This window comes from Hakea prostrata, chromosome 1 (assembly GCF_041222555.1).
Source record: "Hakea prostrata isolate BN-2017 chromosome 1, UWA_Hpros_2, whole genome shotgun sequence".
NCBI classification, from domain to species: Eukaryota; Viridiplantae; Streptophyta; class Magnoliopsida; order Proteales; family Proteaceae; genus Hakea; species Hakea prostrata.
In genome coordinates, this window is record NC_142600.1 from 68,283,522 (window position 1) to 68,309,106 (window position 25,585).

Here is a 25,585-nt window from a genome sequence, read left to right on the forward strand (position 1 = left end):
CATGGAGTTACGTTTTGCCTGGCGTTCTTGAAGATTTTGATGCAAATTAGTGGTTCCAATCCAGTTTAAACTCTGTTTTAGGGGAAATTAAGGAGTTAACCAGAAACTAGAAGGATCGATTCCGTAAAGGTGGAGTTTGCTTCCATCTCTATTGAGCATTAAAACGCTTTAACCAACTGTTAGCATTTATGCGAATCATATCCAAGATCTCCCATATCTCACCAACCGGATATGCCATCAAGGACTCATCATCCATAGTGGAAGGAGATCTCCGAAGACTTTAACCTACACCGAATTTTTTTTACAAATCGGGGGAAAGGAAAATAAAGAAAGAGAACTTCCCCAATAACAAAAATAGGGTTCTCAATGGGCCGGTTTCGTATCCTCTTGGGTTTTTCTTGCCCTTCAGTTAATTAAATGTTGGTTTACAAAAAAAAAAAAAAAATCCAGGTCAATCTGAGCATAAATTTACTCTAGGGACCTAATCTTCCAAATGCAAATCCTATGCAATCTTATCGGGTTTGACGATCCTAAACCCAAAGCCTACCTTGTTGGCGACATGGGTTCTTTTAAGCTTGACTCGAGGAGTAAAGTTGAACCCTACCTGACCTTGCTAGGGTTAGTTATTTTGTAATCCAAACTCGTCTTTTAGGTTAAAAGAATTGAACTAGGCTTTGGTTGAGCTTAATGCAGGTTTTACGACAAAATTTTATTGACACCCCTAAAGAAAAAGGATAAACCTCATAGCTAATGCTTACGGTTAGTCGAAGTGTTCAATTTGAATGTTGAGCATTAAATGCGTAGCATTTGCTGTCTATGGTCGAAATCGTAATTTTAACAGAGATTTCGATCTAACCGACCATTTCACAAGTAGATAAAAAGAAAAATGGATGGTCGAGGATGAGATTCCGATCATAAACAACACTGAATTGTGCATTTAATGCATAGCACTCAAGAATAAAGGCTTACAACAAAAAATTATATAAAAATTAAAATAAGACAAATTGGTGGCAAGAGCATGGAGCCCGCCGAACAACAGTGTTTCTATTCTGTTGACGGCTGGACGCCAACTAAATTGGCCCCACCTCCATGCTCATAAAGCAGGGTCTCCAAATCTGGATAATGGGTTCATCCGTAGAGCAAAAGATTTGGGTGGGGTCCTTCACATATCCAACCGCAGCAGGATACACATTTCTTTTATGATTAGAAGCAGAAACCTATAAAGCTGTAGCCAGCTATTTCAGTCAAAGTGTTGTCAACTAAGTTTCCCCTATTAAAAAAATCCCCAAAGTTTACCAAAACAAAAATCCCCTACCCTACAATATATATTATATTATATTATATTATATTATATAAAAAGTTCCAAGTTCTTAGGGGCAACTCAAAATCCAATCCCTTCTCTTTTTATTATATGTTAATAAATAATAATAATCCAAAATTTTAGTTGCCCGAAGATGAATATCACAGGAATATAGGAAGTTGTCCGCGTGGTAGGTTGGCGTGGGACCCACACCTGCCCGATTAGCTTATGATTATAAGAATTTTCAAAATTCATCAGCCTCTCAGATTCTGATCCTAAGGTTCACAGAACACCCCCAGAGATACCTTTGCTTGGAGGCGACATATCAGTGTGTCTGTTGTAAAGTTGTAATCTTCTTACCTGGTCGCACCAACTAAAAAATCATGACCTGTAACGGAAAGATCCATCGGTGTAAATGCAATTAGGTTTGAGAAAAAGCTTATCTTAGCCGTCCGATTTATACCAGCAAAGCTCATCGGTTGGAATGAAAACTGAATCCACGTGTCGAGCTTCTACGCTACGTTATAAAGATCTGTCTCGCATGAGCCGGATATATAGTCAGACAATTCAATGGAAGGAGTCAGGCCTCACCAAAGTACCAAACACCAAGTGACCAAACTCTCTCCAGTTCCGAATCCCCATAATACCCTTCACCTTCTCACTTGGTCCCTGCTTTTCGCCTCTCTCTCTCTTTTCGCTTCCATTCTTCGGGCTCTCAGAGATATTAAAAAAAGAAAAAAAAAGTAGTTTACCTCTCGCCTCCCTGCTCTGCTCTGCTCTGCTCAGCTAGTCTTTGTTTTGTAAGTATCTCTCAGAAGGATTTTTCTGTTGCAGGACAAGGTGTCCTTTTTAACTATTGCAGCACACAACATTCACAGAGATTTTAGTCTGTGCAGTGGCTCGACAATGTCGGATTGCAAGGAGGAAGACCCTCGTATTCATCGCATCAGCACTAAAATACGCGTCGTTCCCAATTTCCCGAAACCAGGTTTCTTACAAATCTTTCTTTGCTAACTATAGAATTTTTAACTTATTCTTAGTTGAGTTCTGTTCTCTTCTTCTCTTGTGCTGAAAAGGTAAAATGTTATCTGTGTTGAGTTGGGTTGGGTTGGAGAGTAATGCTGAATGAGAGGACTAGTTTTTGGTTTTGGTTTTATTATACTTTTAGCAGTTTTGCTGGTAACTTAATGACAATAATGTCAGGGATCATGTTCAAGGATATCACCACCCTGCTACTTGATCCAACAGCATTCAAGAACACTGTAGATTTGTTCGTCGAGAGGTACAAGGGGAAAAACATATCGGTCGTTGCAGGTAAACGGGCTGTTTGTTTTACTATTATGTTCTGATGCTGGATGTGATCAGTGTAACATTAAAATTTTGGGTTTTGCTTGTTATTTTTCAACGGGTGGTGGGTCCTTCCTTTGCGGAAAGTTGGTTTAGTACAGTGTGTTTCCTTTTTTCCTCCTTCACTACTGCTGTTGCAAACGTAAGGGTTTTCTTAAAACTTTCTTACTTTATGGCTGTTAGTATGTCATGGAGTGATGATGTTGGACTCTTTGAGTTTTATTAGTGGGCTGTGTTATCGATTATTAGCTCTGGACATTTCGATGCCACACAATACTCTTGTGAAATGTGCCATGATCCTGTTTGCATGGTTTGGTGGAAGGTGATGAGTGATAGTTTTCCTTCTTGTTAAATGGTCCCACTTTATGTATGTTCAGATTAAGACTATTCTTTGTTCCTGTATGTGATTTTTTCGTGTTATACTGTTCAAAGATTGATTCCGACCTTGTTTCTTCTTTATTGTCTGTCCTTTTTCTTATTTTCTATTCAGTTTTGATAGATGCTTGAAATGATGGATCCTTGTCATCAGGATTATGACTCTGCTCAGTATAGTGAGGGTCTCATTTTAATGGTATTTTAATACCATCCAGATTCCTTGATGGAACAAACCCACTGAAATCTATAAACAAATTTATCTTACCAGAAAGAGCTTTTACTTTATCGATCAAAGGATTTTTTCCCATTTGATGAATAAAGTTATAGAATGAACTGTTGCTTTTAACTCTCGAAAATGAGTCTGTCATAACTATTGCTTATTGGAAATAAATTATAGGTATAACACACAGATGATTGTTGGTGTTCGGAGGACGTGGGATGAAGAAAAGTAAGCCTAGTTGGATCGTATTTAAATGTAAATGTGTAGTTCTGTACTGTATCTACCTGGACACAATCATGAGCCCTTGGATGTATTATGAAATTCTAAGTGTGAATTATATCAATAAAAGAAGCTTATTATTCTTATTTGCATCTTATCCTAAAATAAATAACAAACCATGTTCATTCTATGTTAATGCATCATGGTGTTCGTGTGAATGCTGAGAGCCTGATCAAGCTGTGATGATTTATTGGTGCATGCTAGAGTAGCTTTGTTCCAATTTGTTCATTCCTCTTTTATTTTCTTAGTATATTGCAATATGCCAATATGGATGTTTATTTATCGATACATGTTTAATTTTGACTAGGATGACGCAGGGTGGTATCTGTTTCCCAATGTTTTCTCTGTAGAGGGTTTTTGTTTTCTTCAATTGTCATCTCCTCCCTGCTTTCTTCTGATGGTTTTAGGTTATCAGGGAAAACTTGGGATGTCTTTCCAGTTATCTGGGGGGCCCTACTTGCAATTTGGTGCAATGGTTTGGAATTTTTTTTGGGTTCTGTGTATTACTTTTTACACTTGGTTGATGTATTAATAATTCAATTTGATATTGCATAATTTGTGTTACCTACAAATGCTCCACTTCTTCAATTTGGAAGCGTTGAGAGTTGTATCTTTTTTTCTTTATTTTTTTTGGGGGGGAAGGGGGATGGTTTCGACTTTACTAGAAAAATCAGATTGTTGTCTGTAATAATTGTCTCACACCAAGGATTTCATGCTATTGGTTCCATGTCATCTTTGACACTAATTCCTAAACAGTTTTGCACAATCTATTATTTATCACCCATAAGCCCAGTACTTGTTTCACGTTTGACTGTGATATTAGTTGCCACTCTATCTTTGATATTTTTACTGATCCTTAATCATTCTTTTTCAATTTTCTCTTGATTTTGACATGTTTAATATTTTTTATGGCCTTAAGGACGAGTCTTCTCTGAAGTTTGCATCTAGACCTGATATGACATTTATAGTGTTTTATTTTGATATTTTATCTGTTAGCAGCCTTCTTGTGCTACATGATTTATATTGAGTTTACACTCCTGTCCACACAAAGAGAAAGTAGTTATGAACTTACATAAATTGTATTGGTACATGTTTAATTAAATTGTACTGGTACATGTTTAATTATATTGTATGTTATATGCTGGAGCTGATTCTTTTATATCCAAAAAAAACAGTATCATACATTTTATTTTTTCTTAGACTAACTTATGTATTTTTGTCAGGGATTGAGGCTCGTGGTTTCATTTTTGGCCCTCCTATTGCATTGGCTATTGGAGCAAAGTTTGTTCCATTGCGCAAACCAAGGAAGTTACCTGGTATATTTATTTTTCTGTTGTAGTTTCCTGTTTCTTTCTTTTCACTTCTGTGCTTGGAGTGACGAAGTTGGGGGCTTTGTGCTTCTGTTCATGTATAGATGTAGAAAAATTATGAGAAAGAAGAGGACCAGATAAATTTCAGGGGTAAATGTAACTTTCACATCAAATTGATACTGTATAATGGTCCTGTTGATGTGAAAATTTGAGCTCATATACATGGACTTCTTTTCTTCTTCTTCTTCTTCTTCTTCTTTTTTTTTTTTTTTGGGGGGGGGGGGTATTTGTTGTTTGTGGTAGAAGAATCAACAAGGGTTCATATGCATGGAGGTTTTGTTGGAATATTTGTTGTCTGAGGTAGAAGAATCGTTGAAGATGGGACACTGGTACAGCTTGCATGGAGGAGAATGACTTTCTATTCACATGTAATTACTAGTTAGTCACTAGTTTCTGCTTTCAGTTTTCCATTAATGTTTTGCTTTTCTAAGTCCAACAAGTAGTTGTTTTTGAAGAGATTTATTTTGTAATGCAACTTTATCTTGCAACTTCCCCACAGCCTTAGGGAGTTAGTATTTTCTTTTAGTGTTCTTATTTATATGATACAAGAAGGGCTGTATTAAGCCACCAAGGATTTTAATGAATTGAAGATACAACATAAACTGCTTTGCCAACCCACAAGTGCTTTGAGGGGCAGAAATGTAGGAGAGGATCTGTTGAGACACTAATACGTAGGGGGCACAGCAATGCAGGTGAAAGGGGAGGTGTACAGGGGATCAAACCCATGGGACCATGTGGGGGACAGAATCAAAGGACAAGGACAGATGGCAGGGACTCATTGAGGAGCAGCCACTTTTTTTGCAGGGGATATGGCTGAGGTGGAAAGTAGTCAGTCAGGATTTTTTTGTTTTGGTTATATTAGAGGGGAGGCGAGGGGATAGGAGAAGGCAAAAAGTGAGTGAGAAAGGTGTGAGCTAAGCTTGCAGGTGAGGGGAGAGCTCTTGGTTTGGGGCAACTGGAGTTGGTATTCAGGTTGGGGAAGCCTTGTAATCGCAATTGGTGTATCAATTTCAGTGTTCAATTAACTAATCCATTTGCTGTCCTTTTCAACCTATGTTTGCCTTCCAGTTGCAGTGTGCATGTGTGTGGTGTGGTGAAATCATGTATTGCAGGTGAAGATTTTATTCAAGTTAACCAGGGATGATTGAGGTTCTTATCAGAATGTTTGTGAGATGAGACTTGAGAGACCCCAAGATGAGATGCCTAGGTGGGAATGAGAGACTCAAAACTCCATCTGTTCCTACCCTTCCTTTCCCACCCATCAGTTTCTAGTTGGTATATTATTTACCTCCAATAACCATCATCTGAGAAGCATTTGAGGCGCAGTTCTGCATTGCTGTTGTTGTTTTGTCATTACAAGATTTTCCTTTATATGCTTCACCGAAATCTGAATTTGAAGGCCTTCCTGCAGAGCTGTATCTACTACGCGTTGTTTTGGAACAGTCATGATTGGTGATTATCTTCCCATCTACCCAGTAACTGTGGATCATCTTTTGGTAGTCTTCAATTTAAAATCTGTTGAGCCAACGGCCAGATTTTCCTAGTGTCCCAAAGTTTCTAATCTTGGACATCACTATTTTGGGGTTCATTCCATATCTTGTGATCCAGCCATGAACCTTCATCAGAATGGAATCTTTATTGTGTATCCATCCAGGGTTTCTAAGTCATTGTTTTTCTTTTTCCTGGCTGATGCGATTCTACTGCATAGGTGTATTATTTGTATTTGTTTACCACTCATCTGTTTAAATGAGAGATTTTGTTCTTAGTCGCTGATATATCCATAGTAGTGTTATTAAATTTGTCCTGAGAGGACTAGTTGTTGAATGTTTTGCAAAATGATTCTGTTTCTTATTGAATCAAACAGGATATGCCAGATATGGTTAAACACATTTTGACTGTGCTGGTCTGGTATTTAAAAGTTTGATGCCTCAGCTATTTCAGTCTGGTGCATGATATCGTTTTTAGTGCTTGAAGATTTGAAGGACATATTTTAGTGTTTAGCAACTTTTCTAATCTAAACTCAATATTCAATGTCTTCCTAATGTAAACACAATATTCAGTGTCTTGAGCATTTGTCAACTTATGTGGTTCTTATCCTGCTTGTAGGTGAAGTTATTTCAGAAGAATATGTCTTGGAATATGGAAGAGATTGTCTAGAAATGCACGTTGGAGCAGTTGAACCAGGTGAACGTGCTTTGGTAGTTGATGATTTGATAGCCACAGGAGGTACACTCTCTGCAGCAATGAAGTTACTTGGTATGTTTTCCCTTTCCATCGTAATTTATTTTCTTGGACGTAGGACCTCCCTCTCAGCATTATAAAAGTGTAGGTGCAAGAAATACTGAGACAATCAATTATGGGCCTTATCTTATTTTGAGAACCTTGAATGGGCTAATGCGAATATTGAGAAGTTATTCACTGAAGTACTGCCTGATGCAGCCTTGTTCGAATAGGACTGTTGCTTCCAACCTCTAGAGCTGGACTTGTATTCCAGGCCCAAACCTAGATTTTAATTAGGGTGTATGGATTGTGATGTAAACCCAGTTTTAGTATTAGGGCTTTTCTGCATTTTCCCTAAAACTAAGGGCTGCCCATAATCTTCCAGCAAAGAAAACTAATATTATAGGATGTGTAGGGGTTGGTTTTAGCACTCGAACCATTGGCTGTAATGCTGATTCCAGATCTGGAGTTTAACAGTAGGGTTTGGAAACTTGGGTATTGGGGTTCAATTAGGTGAAGAATGGGGCTGCTTTTGCTGTTTTGTAATTTCAACACACACACACTTCTAATGGTTTAAGACTGAGGGTGAGGTTTTAGGTTGAACTAGGGTTTAGGTCTAAAGGTTGAAGATGAATTGCAGAATTTTTTATGAAGAAAATGAAGTGCAGAATTTTCAGTAGTGTTATGATTTTAGGTTTTAGGTGGGATTAAGGGTAGGGTTGGGATGAGGGGTAAGATGTAATCCAATTAGGAGGGAAAGGGGAGGCAAGGAGGTGGGGATTAGAGACTTAACAGGGGAGGGATGCTACTGCTGCCGCAGGGAAGAAGAAACCAGAGAGAGAGAGAGAGAGAGAGAGAGAGAGAGAGAGAGAGAGAGAGAGAGACAGAGAGGGTCAGAAAAGGGAGGGGGTTCCTAGGGCTTGTGCACAACAGGGGAGGGGTTGGGAAAGGGTTAGGATGTCGTGGGGCTGGAATGTCTACAGGAGTAGGAGGGAGGCTGCTGCCAGGTCACAGCAGCAAGGGTGGGAGGGGAACTAGAGTTGTGCAGGGGCTGGGTGTCTTGGGGTTGGAATGTGTACAGGAGTAGGAGGGAGGTTGCTGCCAGGTCACAGCAGCAAGGGTGGGAGGGGAACTATGCAGGGGCTGGGGGTGCCTTGCATAGGTAGGGAAGAGAAGGGGGAAGGAGGCTGGGGTGTTTACTTGGTGGATGCTGCTGAGGTTGTAATGGCTACTGAAATTTAAGAATGGTTGCTGATTGTTGATGAAGAATGCTTCAAAATCTGCTGTGGCCCTCCCAAAGAGAACCATGACCCAATTTCTCACAAACACTTTAATTTTATTCAATTAGACTTAAACTTACAAAGAAAGAATAGGCCTTAATTTGTAACCTACTAAAAAGAACTTGACACTAAATGGGATCCCTTTATAGATTAGGACCCCACCACATAATCTTGACCATTGAAATAAAATCTAAACATCCAAAGGTCCTTGATGGACACATGCTGAATAGTGAGTATAAAGTTCCAATGATATCCGTGCTCGTTTCTCCCCATCATGCTGTCGCGTGGAAGACACACCATTACATCGTCATTTTTTTGACTTATGGAATATTGAGGTCATCTTCTACCATCCTGTGGAGCGGCCTTTAATTTGGAACAGACCTTTTGAAGGTTGGGTTGCAATTAATTGTGATGGCTCCTTGGTAGGACAGCGTGGAGGGTACGGAACCTTAGGATGAAATTGTCATGGCGAAATCCTTTTTGCCATAGCCGAAGGGCTTACCACTAATAGTGTGCTTTGAACGGAATTAACAACGATTGTTGTGGGCCTCAGAGCTGCGTGCGAATGACAATATGTCGATGTGGAGGTACGCAGTGACTCTTTGCAAGCAATTAATCACATTAATGATCCTATTTATACAACATGGTTAGTTCGTGATTTGTTGGAAGAGATTTGGGGGCTTCGTGTTGGATTCCGCCAATGTGTTTTCATTCATGACTTGCACGAAGTTAATGTTGCTGCTGATTATCTTATAAGTCATGTTATGACTGAAACAGAGATCTCTTATTTGGTTTCCTACCTACCGGACGAGCTCAGTGTGATCACTGATGCGGACCGGAATGGTCATATTTATTACCGTGTTTAAATTTACAATGTATTAGATATATTTCTTATTATAACATAAAGCGCATTTTACAGAAAAAAGAAGAAGTTCCAGTTAACTTAACTCTAATAAGCACATGCTTAAATTCTCTTTTAATTAAAACTCTAATTGCCACGTGCTAGAGTTTAAAAGAACTGGGGACTCAATAACTAACTCAACTACTGACTCAAAACAAAACTTTTTAACCAAACTGGACTCTATTATTAAACCAGAGTTAGATTCCAGCAACTAAATAGGGCAGAAAATGCCCAAAATACCCCTCCTCGGGGCTTTGCCTAGGGAGGCTTCTTAGAGCTATCTTGTGGGCCCCAGATAGGGTTTTGGCTAAGGGTCCAAATCGTGTTCACATCAGATGGCTTCTTGAAGTGATTTTCCAATTGGTTCTGAATAATGACCTCTAACTTCCTTGGTTAAGAGTATTGCGTTGGTTTGGTTATTGAAATAGTGGTGGTCAAGATTTGTGATGGGTCTTTGGTTGAGATGGGGTAGCTCTTGAGATATGGGATGAAAACTTAGGGAAATTAGGTGAAACTTTAATGAATCTAGATTTTATTGCCTTGAATAATCTTTTCAAATTTCAATAGGTTTGGATGGGTGGATTGGGAGATATTATGTTTCTTGATTCGGAGGGAAATAGGGTGACAAAACAAGAATGGTCAGATCTGGGAATTGGTGATCAATACTCTTCAACTTGAGGAGGGGTGTTGACATTTCAATGTTGCAAATCAGGAAGTGGTTCTTAGAGCATATAAAATCAAATAAGGAGCATATAAAATAAAATAAGGAAAGTGGACCACAGCATATAAATCAAATAAGGAAAGTGGATCATGAAGAATATAAAATCAAGTGGTCAAGCTGGCTGATTTGGTGGAATATTGTCTTTCCGTTTTAGTTAGATTAGACCTTATGTTTGTTAGATTTTATTCTAGGGTTTTTTACATTTGGTCCTCTTATATTGGGCCTAAAATATTGTTTGCCCACTTAAGTGAATTTTATTTCAGTTGGCCCAAAGTTATGAACTTTAGATATTACAAAAAATCCAACGTTAGTTGTTTAACCTTTGTTGTTAAGTTGAAATGTGTTATGACCTAAATGCCCTCACCCATGTCAATGACCAAAATGCTCCTCTCACTCGTTGTGTACCCAACTCCTATGTGGGTGAAGTTATTCTCCCTTCACCCATCTTATTCCCACACTTGGCCAAAAATCCCACCACTGTTGGCAAAACTACCCCTTCCCCTGCTGGCAACTACCCCCACCTCCCCTAAGTCTCAATTGAATTCAAATAGAATCGGATTTATAGCTCAATGTTCGCAAGAAGTTGTGCCCCAAATTGCACTCCACCTTCCTTGTCTTTGGCTTCCATTGTTCAACTCAATCTGACCTCCCTCTCTAATTGATTCTTCGGCTCTGATTATTAGATTACTTCTAGGATCTTTCGAGTATGAATATCACTTCATTTCCATTTAATTGATGTGGATTTCTGATGAGGACATCAGTGAGCAGTTCAGAGTTTACCGGCGACGTCGACGTAGAGATCATCCGACGACAACATCTATGTGGATGGATGATGAGTTCGGAGGTTATCGGATTGCTAGGATCCTATGGTTCGATGAGAAACACTGCTCATAGGCAGTTTGTCATGTTATTTTCCTTAGTCTTAGTGGTTGGTAGTAGTTTACTATTGAAATATTTTAATTTCATGTTTGAGCCTTAATGGGCTGGGCCTAGAGTCTATTATGGCCCAATTTTGAATTATTTTGGGTTTGGGTTATATTTACAACTTAAGTTGGGGTTATTTTGGGAATTAAACATATAGGGTTGTGAGAGATCAATTTTTTTATTTAAACCTTGAATGGAATTCGTTTTTGGCAATCAATGAATCAAAATAATTAGAAAAGAAACTCACGTCTGCTCTCTCTCTCTCTCTCTCTCCTGGCGGTACTAGTTCTTCCCCCTCTCTCTAGGTAAGCTCTCTTTCCTCCTTTCACCCTTGTTTCCCACTAGAAAAATTCCCCTTGCTCTCCTCTACAAAGATCTACTCTTTTTTTTTCTCAAAAAAGACCTAGTTTCTTTCCTGTAAATCTTTTTCTTCTTCCCCAAACCCCACGGTTGTTCTGTTTTTTTTGCAGAAAAAAAAATCTTTGTTTTTTTTTCTTCCCTCTTTCCCTTATACGACAGTCTAGTTTTCTTTTGTTAATCTCCCTTCCCTTCTCTTTGTTTCTTTTCTCTCTCCCTCTCTCTTATCACTTACTCTCTTTCTTAGGATACACCATTACTTCAAAATATATTTTTCTCCTTTCCCTAGGATTCACCACTACCTCAAAATATTTTCTAACCCCTGTTTTGCAGCCAGGATCAGCAGGTAACAATATCTCTCCCTAAATATTTCTCATTTATTCTTTGGCAGTAGTTTTGTTTAAAACAAAAACTTCCTAAGACTCCCTTTACATTGTTAATTGTTGAATTCCTTGTTAGAAATCAGATATTGATTAGGACAGCTCTATTTTCAATAAGTTTCTTAAAACCCTTGCATTCAATTTAGTGTTATGGTGCCAAGATCCCCATCCCCTTGTTTCCCTATTGATTCTTGTTTAGTTGTGCTTACCAGTAGGACTTATTGTGTTTATTTCTCTACTTTAGTTGTCTTACATGCATGATTAATCATAATTCAAGTGCTGCAAATTCCTTTCTTTACTATCTATCAAGAATAGGTGTCTAATTCTAAGAGTCTAGTAGCCCACTTTGTAGGTCCCCTGGTTTCTAGGGTTTCTCCTCTATTAGTTTCGGTCCTTGATCTTTTGGGATTCTTTTCTCTTCTGTTTTCTTCTAGGGTTCATGTAATTTGTCAAATGGAAGGAAAAACGAGAATGGTGAGAAGTCGACAGATAAGGAGATGTGGCTGCTTTAATGGCTTTCTTTCTGAAAAGCATCAAAGAGAAGAAACGACTGGTTGATAGTCGAGGGTTTGCGAAGCTAGTAGTACCAAGAAAGGCTGAATTGAGAGCCATACGTACAAAAAGGAGTTAAGGAGTTCACTTAGGATAATATGCTACAGGCTACAAAGTCTGGTTATTCTGTAGTTGAGCGTTCAGAAGCACTCTTCTGTGGTTGATCTTGTAGTGATGATTCCTCCAAAAATGAACACTTAAATAGTTGATTTGTAGCTTTGATGGTGACTTTTTAAGATTTTATTCTCCAGCAGAAGGATATTGACACCTCTGGAATTGATTTCGGAGAAAGTAAAGAGAAATCTGAGAAGGGATTGGTGGATTTGGGAACTAAGGAAGAACACGGGGCTGGGAATCTAGATCTATAGATCAATGACTACTGTTTTCAGAGCAGTAGTTGGAAAAAGAAGTTGAGGTCGAATTTATGTACTCTGTCAAATGGAAGGAAACTACCGTTCCTTTTGAGAAGAGAAGCAGCAAAAACGTTGGAAATTTTCATCTTGAAAATAATTCTTCTTCAAAATTAGGGTTTTCCTTCCATTTTAGGTGCTGAATCTCGAGTCCACTCCAGCGTAGCAATTGTAGGGTTTAAACACCCTTTTGTGTGCAGAGGAAGAATTAGGGTTTTGATTGCAGACAAATGAAAATGGAGAAATCTGGGAGATGCTTTTGGGTTGTAGACTTGGTGGTAGTGGTGGTGGTGAGCTCGGTGTTGCTTGAGAGGGAGACTATAAAATGAGGCAGTGGTGCCGTTGGTGAGGTCGGTGTTGCCGGAGCTGAAAAGGGAGACGGCGGACACAAATTACAGCTGAAATAGGAGAGTGAAAAGATAGGGATATTGATTAAGAGTTGGAATAATTGTAATCGCAAGATTAGAATAAAACAAATGTCCACGATCTGACGGCGAACAAGAGGGAAGAGGACCCTGTCAGAAGAGGAGTGGATAAAAATCCAAAGAGTGAGAGGAGTGATGGGCAATTAGGTCATAACACATTTTAACTTAACAGAAAAGTTTAAAAAACTAACGTTGGGATTTTTGTAATATCTGAAGTTTATAACTTTGGGTAAACTGAAATAGAATTCACTTAAGTGGGTGAACAAGATTTTGGGCCCAATATAAGTGGGCCAAATTTAAAAAACTCTTTATTCTATTATGTATGCTAAATTAGTAGTATGGATCCGATCAAATATTGGGATCTACTCTTAAGCTTGTACCAGTAATAACTAAAGTGTGAACTAGAGAGGTGAGGCTTGCTCGAGTCATCCCTCTCTCTCATCTTTTTTTATCGTTTTCTTCTTTTTCTTCCATTTTCTCTTCTCTGTCTTCAATTGATCTTCAGTAGAGGTTTTGGGTTCTTTACATGGTATCAGAGCATATCTACTGAAGGTGTGATCTACCCGCGAATTGGTGTTTGGAAGTTCTCACGTGTTTGTTTGTGGCTGCAATGGCCTTAAGGTGCAAAAGCATTGTAATTGTTGGAATGTGTTAGATACAAAGAAGACTAATTAGATCTTCTGCGTTCATGATAGTTGTTCTTGTCCATAATTAATATCGTGGTGTATGTTTCAGCCATGGCTGATCCTTTGAAGAATATGTCCAAGGAAAGTATACCATTCCAAATCATGAGTGTAAAGTTTAAAGGAGCAAAAAATTATTTTCTCTAGGCAAAAGTGACGTACGCGTTTATCCATGCGCAAGATGAATCAAAGTACTTAAAGGGGGGTTGTCCCGTTTTTGAATCGAAGGATGCAGCCTCAATTTCTGCACATGAAACATGGACTCATGATGATGTTGTCATCTAGGTATGGATTTGGGACAATATTGATTCTTTTATTGCTAATAATATTATGTTTTATGGCACGTCCAAGCAGATCTGGGAAGACTTGTGTGATTTTTTTGGTCTAGAAAAAATATTTTGCTTGTATATGACTTATATAAGTGGATGTTTAGTTACTCTCAGAATGGTCGTCCGTTAATAGAGTATCATAGTGGTTTCAAGGGATTAGTTGAAGAGTTGCAATAACATCAGCCTCTCACCACTAATCTTGAAACATTAAAGACACAGAGGGCTGAATTTTATGTCTCAAAATTTTCTACAGGTAAAAGTCATATTTTAACATCTGAAACTGTTCATGCCTTAAGTGGTGTGTTCTACAGACCTTTGCGTATTAGTGGAAGTAAAAATCTTCAAGGAAGCAAAGAAAATGCAGCCATTGTTGTTGGTTGTGGCCGTGGTACTTGTCCATCACATGGAAGAGGTCCTGGCCAAGGAAGAGGAAGAGGAGGAGGTTGCACTTCACCAAATTTGTCAAAAGGTAAACAGTTGTGTACTCATTGTGGCAAACAAAATCACACTGAAGAAAATTATTAGGATAAACATGGTCGTCCGGAGTGGTAGAAATTATGTCAACATGATAGCATCTCTGGTGAAACTCCTACTTATCATTTTTATGGGTCTACTCCTAATGCATCCACAAGTACCTCGTCTCCTAGTGTAGACCTCAATCAAATCCTGAAGCGCCTACAATAGTTGGAGTAGAGCTAAAGTACATCCACTTCAATCTCGCTCAAATAGGTATATCTGTTATGTCTTATGCTTTGGGTTCCTGGATTGTAGATTATGGGGCCTCTGAACATATGACTGCTACCTCTTCCCTATTTTCAAAATTTTATGAGTTTCCTAACCGTACCCCTATCGTTATGGCCAACGAGAGAAGTCCTCTACAGTCGGTGATGGAAGTGTTTCTCCTTTACCAAATTTGAACCTTTCCTTTATCTTATACATTTCTAAATCTCCAGTTACTTCAATTTCTGTGAGTTGTGTTGCCAAAGCCTTATTGTTTTATGTTGCTTTTCCCATATTTTTTTTTCAAATTTCAGGATATTCGGGCTGAAAAGAGGATTGGTGGAGGAATTGAAAAAGATGGACTGTACTATCTTACCGATTTTGATTCTTTTGTTATGAAGGCATACATTTTGTCTTTGTTGGATTGGCATTATTGTTTGGGACACCTTTCTCCTAGTAGGCTTAGGGTTTTTTTTTGGATGAATAAATAATTATATTAAAAACAAGGGAAAGAACAAAGGAAAACAACCTTCAGGAGGAAGGATGGAAAGAAGAACTAAGACCCCAAGATACAACAATGAGCCTGTTCCTTGGGAAATCAACAATCGGGGGGTGGGGGAGAGAGGAGAGCCTAGCTGAAACATCAAAATGGATGGCCTTCCAAATCATATCTAGAGATCGGGATTTGGGAAGTCCATCTCCTAAGATTGCGCTCCCACCAAAGGTGATGGACAATGGCATTGAAGACTAGCCTACCTATTCGGTCACAAATGGAAGAGCCAGAGTAATTTCTCAGAACCCAGAACCAATCTCGAGCAAAACCGAAAGAACGCCTCAACCAGGGCCAAATGGTATCAAGGGCTTTTCTCTAGAGGGAACTAGAGTAAGGGCAAGAAAATAAAAGGTGCTCAATGTTGTCTGAACCGTTCCGACAAAGGATGCAATTGGGGTTAGCTAGGATGTGTCAACCAATGAGAAAGGATTGGGTAGAGAGGGCGAGGTGGAGGGCTCTCCAAAGGGTTAGGGAGGGATTGGGGATATGGCCTTTGAGCCAGACCAAAGGGGGCCAAGGGGGGCTTGGGGGAAGGGGCACGGAGAAGGTTCCAAGCATATGAAGAGAAGAAGGTTTTAGAAGGGGAAGGGAGCTAGACAGTGGTATCGGTGGGGGAGGTAAAAATGGGGGAGGGAGTCCCAAACTTGTGTGAGACCAAGAGCCATTAAGGATGAAGGCAGACACAGGGATAGTTTTGGGAATACGGGTATCAAAAATGGTATGAGGACCTAACAAGGTGAAGAGAATATCCATAAAATGCCACGGGTCAAGCCAAAAGGAGATAAGAGGAAGAGATGGCGGCTAAGGCCCTTGGTCTTAAAAGGAGAAGCTTTCTCCAAACCCAAGAAGGGTTAGAGGGCATAGGAGAAGATAAGAGTAGACCCAGTGTACCCAAATGGAATCTTGCTTGGAGGCAATTTTCCAAATCAGCTTGAGGAGACAAGCCATATTCACAACACTAATCTAACGGATGCCCAAACTTGCTTCAGAGGTTGGGCAACAAAAGGCCGACCAATTGACAGGGTGGAGAAAATGTGAGGCTTCTCCACCCTTTTAGAGGAAAGTACCTGAAAGGGACTCTAAGGCATGGATGGTAGATTTGAGAATGGAGAAGATTCCATACTAGTAGAGATCAGGTGATTGGAGAATAGAGCGAATGAGCATCACACGACCAATAAAAGAGAGAACCTTGCCTTTCCAAAGTTTAAACTTCTTATAGAAGTGGTCCAGCATGGGGGAGTAGTGGTGACGGGTAAGCCTACCAGGAGGATGAGCGGAAGCCAAGGCAAACCACTAGGAAAAAACCAGTGAGGAGGAGGAGAGAATCTCGCAAGTGATTCGAGATGCCAGACAGGAAGAAAGTAGACGTCAAGATTGACCCTAAGATCAGAGAGGGATTTGAAAAGGGAGAGGGCCGAGAGAATGGAGGAAATGGACGTATGATCAGCTTTGGAGAAGATCATAAGGTCATCCGCAAAGGCGAGATGGGTGATGTTAAGAGATTTACATTTGAGAAAAATGAGAAGATGGTTAATTTTGGATTGGAGAATGCTGGAGAGGACTTCTAGGGCTAGGGTGAAAAAGTAGGGGGAGAGGGGGCAACCCTGGCGGATACCAACCCGAGAGGGGAAGAATCCAGCCGGGGAGCCACTTGTAATATTGAAGAAGCAAGGGGTAGAAATACAAATCTCAATCCAATGGATGAAGGGGGGGGGGAGGGAAAGCCCATAGAGGAGAGGACTTCACTGATAAAGCCCCATCAAATAAAATTGAAGGCTTTGTGAAGGTCAACCTTAAGGAGGCCAGTAAGGGAATGGGAGGATCTGTCAAAGCCACGGACAATCTCTGCACTCAAGAGAATATTATCCAAGATGCTACGGCCAGAGATGAAGGCAGATTGGTTAGAACTCATTAGGGAAGGGATAACCTTTTTAAGTCTATTCGCGAGGACTTTAAAGATGTATTTGTAGAGGTGGTTACAGAGCGAAATAGGGTGGAAGTTAGAGAGGGAGGAGGTTCCTTGGTTTTTGGGAATGAGGCAAAGGAAGGTTTGGTTGATGGAAGAAACTGGGAATAGCACGCACAAGGTCGTCTTCGATGGATGAGTTCCAAGAGGCGAGGAAGAAACCCATACTAAAACCATCGGGACCCAGAGCCCGATTGGCTTTATGGGAGTGGATAGCAAATAGGATCTCCTCACGGGAAGGGAGATGCTGAAGGGGGCAAGGGGAAGGGAGAGAGGGGGGGGGGAGAGGAGGTTGGAAAAGAAAGAGATGCCTTATGCTTTGATACTAGGAGGGTCAGAGATCTTAGAGCCATTGTTCGTAAGGAGGAGAGGGATAGAGTTAAGATTGTGGCAGGCTTTGAGGGATTGATGAAAGTAGGCCGTATTGGAGTCTCCGAGCTCAAGCCATTTGATTCTAGCCTTCTGAAGGAGAAAGCTCTCTTCATTAGAGGCAAGAGTGGAGAGTTCCAAGGAGAGGGCTTTTTCATTTTCCGCCTGAGAGGGGTTGAGGGGGTCATTAAGGAGAAGGGACTGGAATGGCAAGAGATTTGAGCGGCAAGCAGAGACCCTAGAGGAGATATTACCGAACAAATGGGAATTCCAAGAGCGGAGGGCATCCTTGGTATTGAGGAGCTTACGAGTGAAGGCGATAAGGGGGAGGGAGTGGCAGTGAATAGGCTTTAACCAGGCCTCATTAACTGTGGGAAGGAAGGAAGAGCTAGAAGTTCACATGACAAGGAGAATCACGAGCAATTGGAGAGAAAAGGGAGTGTTCGATAAGGCGGGAGCGGCGAACCGAAGCTCCTAAGTCTAAGAAGGGCAAGGAAGTGATCGATGCCACCTGATCACCAATATTGACAATATCCGGGGGACCTGAGCTTGAGTTGCTCCGAAAGCTGAAGGCCAAATCTGAGTTCATTGGAACTGGAGAAATGTAGAGGCGAAAAAGACCGAATGGTGAGGGTTCGATCACCTTCGGTGAAGAAGATGAGAGAGGCGTTTGTATACCTCACGAAGACGCCATAGTCATCAAGGTAGAGATTGCACGCCGAGAAGTACACAGAGTGCTAGTTGACACAGGATCTGCTGCAGACCTTTTGTCTTATGAAGCTTATCAAAAGCTTAAAATTGAGGAAAATCTAATGGAGCAGTCGTCCACACATCTTTATGGTTTTGCCGGGTCGTCGACTATAGCTGAAGGATTAGTACAACTGGATCTGTTAGTTGGAAACTTCCCCAAAGAAGCTACAATTTGGGTGAGCTTCCTGGTGGTTAGGGAACTTTCGGCTTATAACATCATTCTCGGCAGGTCGTCTTCAACAAGGTTAGGTGCTGTAGTTTCGACTAAGCACTTGAAGATAAAATTCCCAACTAATATGGGAATTGGTCAGGTTTCTTCTGACTAAAGAATCTCCCGATAGTGTTACGTGGCGTATCTAAAAGACAAGGAAGGCCCCAAGAAGGCCACGGCTTTGCCAATTGAGATACGTGATGATTGGGATGAGGAAGAAATGCAGAGACCCGAGCCAGTAGAAAAGTTGAAACGAATCGAGCAAGATCCTGACAATGAAAAAAGAACTACTCATATCGTATCCGAGCAAATGGAAGAGTTCAAAACAAAACTAAAGCTATTCCTTCGGGAAAACAAAGATGTGTTCGCATGGTCTGCGAAGGATATGCCAGGAATAGATCGTCAAGTAGCGGAGCACAAGCTTTGGATAGATCCAAAGGTAAAACCAATTATCAAGAAGAGGAGAAACTTCTCGATCGAAAAGCACGAGGCCATCAGGGGCGAAGTTGAAAAACTAAAGAATTTAGGGTTCATTGAACCCATTGAATGCCCAACCTGGCTGGCCAATGTGGTGATGGTAAAGAAGGCGAACGGATAATGGAGAATGTGTACAGATTACACGGATCTCAACAAGGCCTACCCGAAAGACTGCTATCTGCTGCCCCGGATAGATCTTTTAATAGATGCCACCGCTGGATATGAAACGTTAAGTTTCATGGATGCGTACTCGAGGTACAACCAGATCCTCATGAATCAAGAGGATGAAAAGAAAACTACTTTCATGACCGATCGTGAAAGTTTTTACTACAAAGTCATGTCGTTCGGCCTGAAGAACGCAGGAGCAACTTACAAAAGGGCAGCTTGGAATTGAGACTCCATGGAGCAGTCAAGGTATTAGTCCTTCCTAGCAAAAGTGTGTGATGGACTTGTTAACTGAAACCGGTATGCTTGGGTGTAAACTAGTGGATGCACACATGGATCCTCATCTCAAACTCACTAAGGATGACAATGATGATTTCTCTAATCCTCAGAGATACAGGCAGTTGGTAGGTAAACTCATATACCTCACTGTGACTGGCCTAGGCTTATCATATGTTGTAGGGGTTGTCAGCAATTTATGCACTCACCTAAAAAGCTGCTGTAGGATGTTGTAATCCGGATCTTACAGTACTTGAAGAAGGCTCTAGGAAAAGGACTATTGTACAAAAAATTGAGCATTTGAAATTGTGTGCTTATTCAGATGTGAATTGGGCAGGATCATAAGATGATCGGAGATCCACCACTAGTTATTGCACATTTCTTGGAGGAAATTTGGTCACTTGGAGGACTAGGCAGCAGGCTATAGTGGCTCAATCTCTAGTGCTGAGGCAAAGTATCGGGCTATGGCTCGCACGGTCTTCGTTTGGATCAAATCGTTCTTGAAGGAAGTTGGTGTTGAGGTTGAAGAGCCCGTTGAGTTGTTTTGTGATAATCAGGCTGTGATTTACATAGTCACTAATCCAATGTATCGTGAGAGAACCAAACACGTTGAGGTGGATTTGCATTTTGTGCGTGATGCATTTATGTGAGGAGTCATTATTACACCTTATGTTGCTTCTGTTGAACAAGTTGGAGATATATTTACTAAGTCCTTACCTGGTCCAGCCTTTGTGGAAGGATGTCACAAGTTGGTAGTTGGTGATCAATACTCTCCAACTTGAGGGGGGTGTTGATGTTTCAATGTTGTAAATAAGGAAAGTGATGTGAAGCATATAATGTTGTAAATAAACTGAATCATGGAGCATATAAACTCAAATAAGGAAAGTGGATCATGAAGAATATAAAATCAAGTGGTCAAGCTTGCTGATCTGGTGGAATGTTGTCTTTCCTTTTTAAGTTATTTTAGATTTATGTTTATTGGATTTTATTCTGTTATGTATCCTAAATCAGTTGTATGGATCCCATCAGATATTGGGATCTAGTGCCAACTAAAAGGCAGAGGCTTTCTTGAGTCATCCCTCTTTCCCATCTCTTTTCCTTGTTTTCTTTTCTTTTCTTTTTCTCTCGTCTTCTCTCTTCTTTGTCTTTGATTGATCTTCAGTAGAGGTTTTGGTTTCATTACATGCATCAACAAAGCAAAGCATAGCAGAAAATGCCCACCGGTTGGTCTCCATCAGCTCCAGTGCTCTGGCTGGTGCCCTCCAGTCAGTTGGTCTAGCTGGACCAGATTAGGCTTTGAGCTCTGGATTATTATGATTTGGATCCCCTTATACTGTTCTCCATGTAAATCCTGGTAATTCTGTTATATGAACTGAATGGAAATCATTTAGTTCATCAATCTGGGGATTGAGATCCCCATATCAAAATCAAGAGGTCTGGGGTTTGGCTGCGCAGAATTTCTTTAACTGTTCACAATAAGAGGCTGATACAAAGTAGAGAGGCGATCAGTTTCATGCAGACTTACTGGCAGTGATAGTAGTTGAATCCTTAAACGAACCGGTTGCATGCTGATTAGACCCTCCTTTCTTCCTCCTTTAGGATTTTGAATTTTAGAGTGAGTAGTGAATCTGAGTTCAGCTCATGTTCTGTGTATAGAAGGTACCAAAGGGCCTGCCTGGTTGTGCCTTACATGACTAGTTTGGGTTATTATGCTAATTTAGCCAAGTGGGTTCCCCATTGCAAATATGAACTGAAGTGTTGTTGTATTGATGGACACCCGGTCAGACAGTTTATATGTCGTCTGTTTCCATTGTAAAACCTTGTATAATATCTCAATATTTATCAAGGTTCCACTAAGATTTAGTGGCAAGTAATAATTATGAATAATTATTTTACATAATCATTGTTAGGGCTTACCTCAAGTTTGGTGTCTGAAGTTGGCAGACTTGGGAACATGAAGCTGGGCTTCTCATACATCTCAAGCAAAGGCAGGAGTGATAGACTCCACTACTGCTTCATGATAATCATTGTGGTCCAACCTAGTTGGGTGATGGATTTACCAATGCCCCCAAAATTAATAGACCATGATGTTGAAGCATTTGCAGGTGTTAAATCGGTACCTGAATTATAACTTATACTAGGACAGTCCTAGGGTAGTTTCAGGGGTGGGTATTATAATTATTGAACCTGAAGATGATGGCTTTGTCAATTTTTAAGTTTCTTAATATTGTGATTGTGTCTGGTGTGAGATATTTGAATCTTCCAAATCCATCATTAAAGTAGATCAAGAGTGGTTGGGAACACAAAGAGGTGCCTTTGAGCACAAGTGCACAACAATACTTTTTGTACCCTATAGCCTTATCATGTGCATCAATTGTACATTCTTCAAGGACCGTACAAATATCTAGATTAATCTTTGTCAGAAGGTCTCATCAAGATATTGCACATTTATGGGTGGTAAAGAAGCAAACAACGACCTGTTGTGGCTGGATCAAGTTGCAGAACCAGAATTTAGATACATGGCTCATGGAGTAGGTGAAAAGGATGTTCCAAGAGTTGAGGTTTGGTATTGAGGGATCTATACGGATCTATTATAAGAAACTGCTTTAGGTATATTCCACAATACTGTGCAACATTACCAGACATAATACATTGAGTTGGATCAATATTTCATCAAGGAGACATTGATTCTTGCCACATCTGCAATTCTTTCGTAAGACAAACGTCCAGTTGCTGATATCTTCCAAAAGGACTCATCTCTCACCAGTTCCGGTAACCTTCTTTGCTAGCTTGGAATATATGACATTTATTCTCCAGCCTCAGGGGGAGTTAGAATCTATGTAATGAGGGTACTTTCGAGTATTTTGTTATTATCTTATTTATCATGTTTTCCCTTTACCTCCTTTTTTGCTCTTCTCCACTGCTTTAAACTTCAATTATTGCTTCCTAAAAGGGGGGAGCGTGATGCTGGGGGAGAAAAGAGAGACTGGCAGAAGAGAGAGCTGTTTGAGAGCGGACTGATTGGGAGGAGAAAAAGTAAGGAAAGGAGAAAGGGAAAGAATTAGAAATATTACTAACATCTATAATGGCAAGGTTAAGGAGAACAAAGAAAATAAACCATGCAAGAGATTTTTATAATATAGTAGGTTTTCAGTATTTCTAGCTAGATCTGCAATGTCTTCGTTCATGTACCTAACTCTGATTGGGCTGAAAGCTGCAGTGTAAGCTTCAATATTCTACCCCTGGGCATACCAGCCTACAATAATTTGATTCAATCTGGTTCATCCAAGAGAAAAAAAAAGAAGGAAAAATGGATTCAATCTGCCGCTGCATTGTGGCCAGATATAAGGCATGAAGGGATTCCTGACTGGGGAATACAGGAGACATGTTGCTTTTTTTCAAACCCTGCCCATGACATTGAAACCATTTATAGATCTACGTTTACTTGCTGTTAGTGTGTGTTTGTTGTTCCGTTCTTTGGTTAATTGGTCGACTCTCTTGTGAGTGATTATTTTGTTCTTCAGAGCGTGAAGGTGCCGAAGTTGTTGAATGTGCATGTGTAATCGAATTACCAGACTTAAAGGTGTGTGTATCCACTCTATCATTTCTTTATTTTATTTTATTTTTTTCCCTCCTTGCCGTTATGCAGTCCGCCAGTCATTTCCTTGACCACAGAGATTGCTGTCCTTGGTCTGATTATATATCTTTTCAGTTTAAGAAATAAGTTTCTCACATTTTTTTCATATTTATTTTTTCCCGCCTCTAAATTCTCAAGTAATGTGTGGAGGTATTGAACTGGATACTAAATACGGTGCTGCTTTCTTTTCATTTGTATTTCCTCCCATCTCAATATTTGTTTCTTCTGTTTAGGTATTGTTTTTTCATACTGAGCCTAAAAATATTGGCTTGGAGTTTATAATAACCATACATGGGGGAGAAAATTATTATGCTTGTTTGACAAATGACAATTGTGACTTTGTTTCTCATGAAAAGTGTTACGTATTCAAAACCTTAATTTGCTGATGTTAAAAACAGAACATGCTACAGTTCTAATTTTTGGTCTATTGTAGGAATTGTATAGTTCTGTACCCATAAACACTTCCCATATAAATCTCTCTCTCTCTCTTTCTTTTTTGGCATGATATTGCTTTGTTTGCTTGGAGCCAACAGATCATCCAAACATACTTGTTAAGGAGCTGAATTCTGCAGGGTTCAGTTATCTGTTTGTTTCATAAATTTCCATGCACTTTTTTATTTGGCTAAATGTTACTGGTTAAACATCACAAAATTAAAAACAGGAGGCTTTCTGTTGAATGACAAAAAAAAATTGTTTCATTTTCAGTCGATTGTCAGTATTATGTTTTCATCTTGCTTTGGTAATTCAATTTCCATTCATCTGCTAATTAGCTTCATTAATTTTGTCTTGAGTCCATCAAATCCCCATCATTTTCTGAAACAATTATGGGTAGTTCAGATTCTTGTAATCAACTCTTCAACCTTGTGATAATTATGCCCTTAATTGGTAATAAAACCACTGAGCATGGAATAAAAATGCAAAATAGGAAAAGCTCTCTTCATAGATGAAAATTTACATTGAGTAGATGGAGACAGCTGAACAGCTGGGTGTTGAGAGTGAAAACAACTGAACCAGAGGTTTGCAAGCAGGATAATGATTTATGATGGGTGCATGTAGGTTTTGCTTCCTTAGACTAGAGTGCTGAAATTTCCGATAAGTGAGCCAAGCATTGTGACATTAGCAAGTGTTGCTTGCTTTGGTTACCTGTGAGTATGATGAACAGCAATTCTCTCCAGTGGTAAACTAAGTTGGGGATTGCTTGCAGTAACTAGACTTGAGGATAGGACTTCCTATAACCTCAATCACTCTTATTAGGCAAGAAGTCTATGATTAATTGAATTGGGATCCTGCCTGCTTTTACAGTTTTTTCTTCCTATACCTGGAATTCACGAGTAATTTCAGAATCTGGCATTGAATGTGGAGTTCCTTCCTCCTAGTCAGATTAAAATGGTGAACTAGGCTCTTATTGCAAATATGTCATGTGATGCTGCAGGGTCGAGAGCGACTGAAGGGCAAGCCATTATTTACCCTTTTGGAGTCCTACTAATGGCACTGGCACTGGCATGGTTGCGGTGCCTGCTCTGGATGAATGGTTGCATACTCTGTATATGGTAGAGATGTTATTGGTGAAAACCTTTTTGCCAAGCTGAACATTATTTCCATTTTTCTCCTCTGTAAACATTGGTAGGTTAGTTCTATTCTCCTTTGTCATTGATGCATCTTTGCATCCCATTTACAGAACTTTAGGTTATTTCTCATCAACTCAAGGACTTGGCTCTGATACCATGATGAATACAAAGAAAGCAAAAACAGATTTAATGGTTCAGCAGTAGTTGTACATCATGGAGGGAGTAGAGATTAAAAGTGGTGCTTTTACTCTGTTCTTTATTTGTTTGTCCTGAGGTTGCAACTACCTATTCTTTATTATCAACATGAAGTTCTTCATGTCTGGATGTTTGCTTGGTCAGCCACCATGGGATGCACCTCGTAGACATTCTAGTCCCAGAATTCCTCCCATGAAGGTACTGCATGGATGAGAAACTCACTCTTGAATGCTAAATCGATCAAGTGGTGGAAAAAGTAGTACTTTTATTTTGTGAAAAAAATGATAAAAGTCATTCCAAAGATGTACCATGGCTGACACTATAATAGTTTAGTAAGGGGAATTTTTCAGCCCCATCCCTTGACTTACTCCTTAAAAGTAATGCCACCCTAGGGTTAACCAATTTATTAATCAGATCCTTACATGATGAAATTATAACAATGATACCTACATCTTGCTATTAGGAAATTACACTTAAATATTGATGTAAACAAGTTAACTTCACTAAAAAATAAGAAAAATGTTGAACTGAAGACCTCAACTTGTTTCTTCATCTTTTTTTACTGTTTGCAATTTCATCCTCTGTTAATCGTACATTTTCACAAAGTTTGGGAGGTATGACTCAT

At 39.8% G+C, this 25,585-nt stretch overlaps 1 protein-coding gene across 3 annotated transcripts; it reads left to right on the forward strand.

Moving 5' to 3' along the window:
• Positions 1–1,901: 1,901 nt before the first annotated feature.
• LOC149029557 (adenine phosphoribosyltransferase 3-like) lies at positions 1,902–25,323 on the forward strand. 3 transcript variants are annotated; one of them, XM_089141950.1, is made up of 7 exons: positions 1,902–2,100; positions 2,188–2,288; positions 2,504–2,614; positions 4,745–4,837; positions 6,998–7,147; positions 23,085–23,143; positions 24,630–25,323. In XM_089141950.1, the coding sequence occupies exons 2-7, from the start codon at positions 2,207–2,209 to the stop codon at positions 24,681–24,683; spliced, it is 549 nt and encodes a 182-aa protein (XP_088998076.1). In that variant the 5' UTR covers positions 1,902–2,100; positions 2,188–2,206; the 3' UTR covers positions 24,684–25,323. The 3 variants fall into 3 exon arrangements, with proteins under 3 accessions (XP_088998076.1, XP_088998073.1, XP_088998074.1); XM_089141947.1 differs by having other exon boundaries at positions 2,197–2,288; XM_089141948.1 differs by lacking the exon at positions 1,902–2,100 and having other exon boundaries at positions 2,111–2,288.
• The last annotated feature ends 262 nt before the right edge of the window (positions 25,324–25,585 follow it).

Bases quoted from the DNA above. Each gene is read 5' to 3' on its own strand.
- LOC149029557 (XM_089141950.1), top strand. From the start codon at position 2,207: ATGTCGGATTGCAAGGAGGAAGACCCTCGTATTCATCGCATCAGCACT. The intron at 4,838-6,997 runs GTATATTTATTT...TCCTGCTTGTAG, and splicing joins CAAACCAAGGAAGTTACCTG to GTGAAGTTATTTCAGAAGAA. The intron at 7,148-23,084 runs GTATGTTTTCCC...TTTGTTCTTCAG, and splicing joins TGCAGCAATGAAGTTACTTG to AGCGTGAAGGTGCCGAAGTT.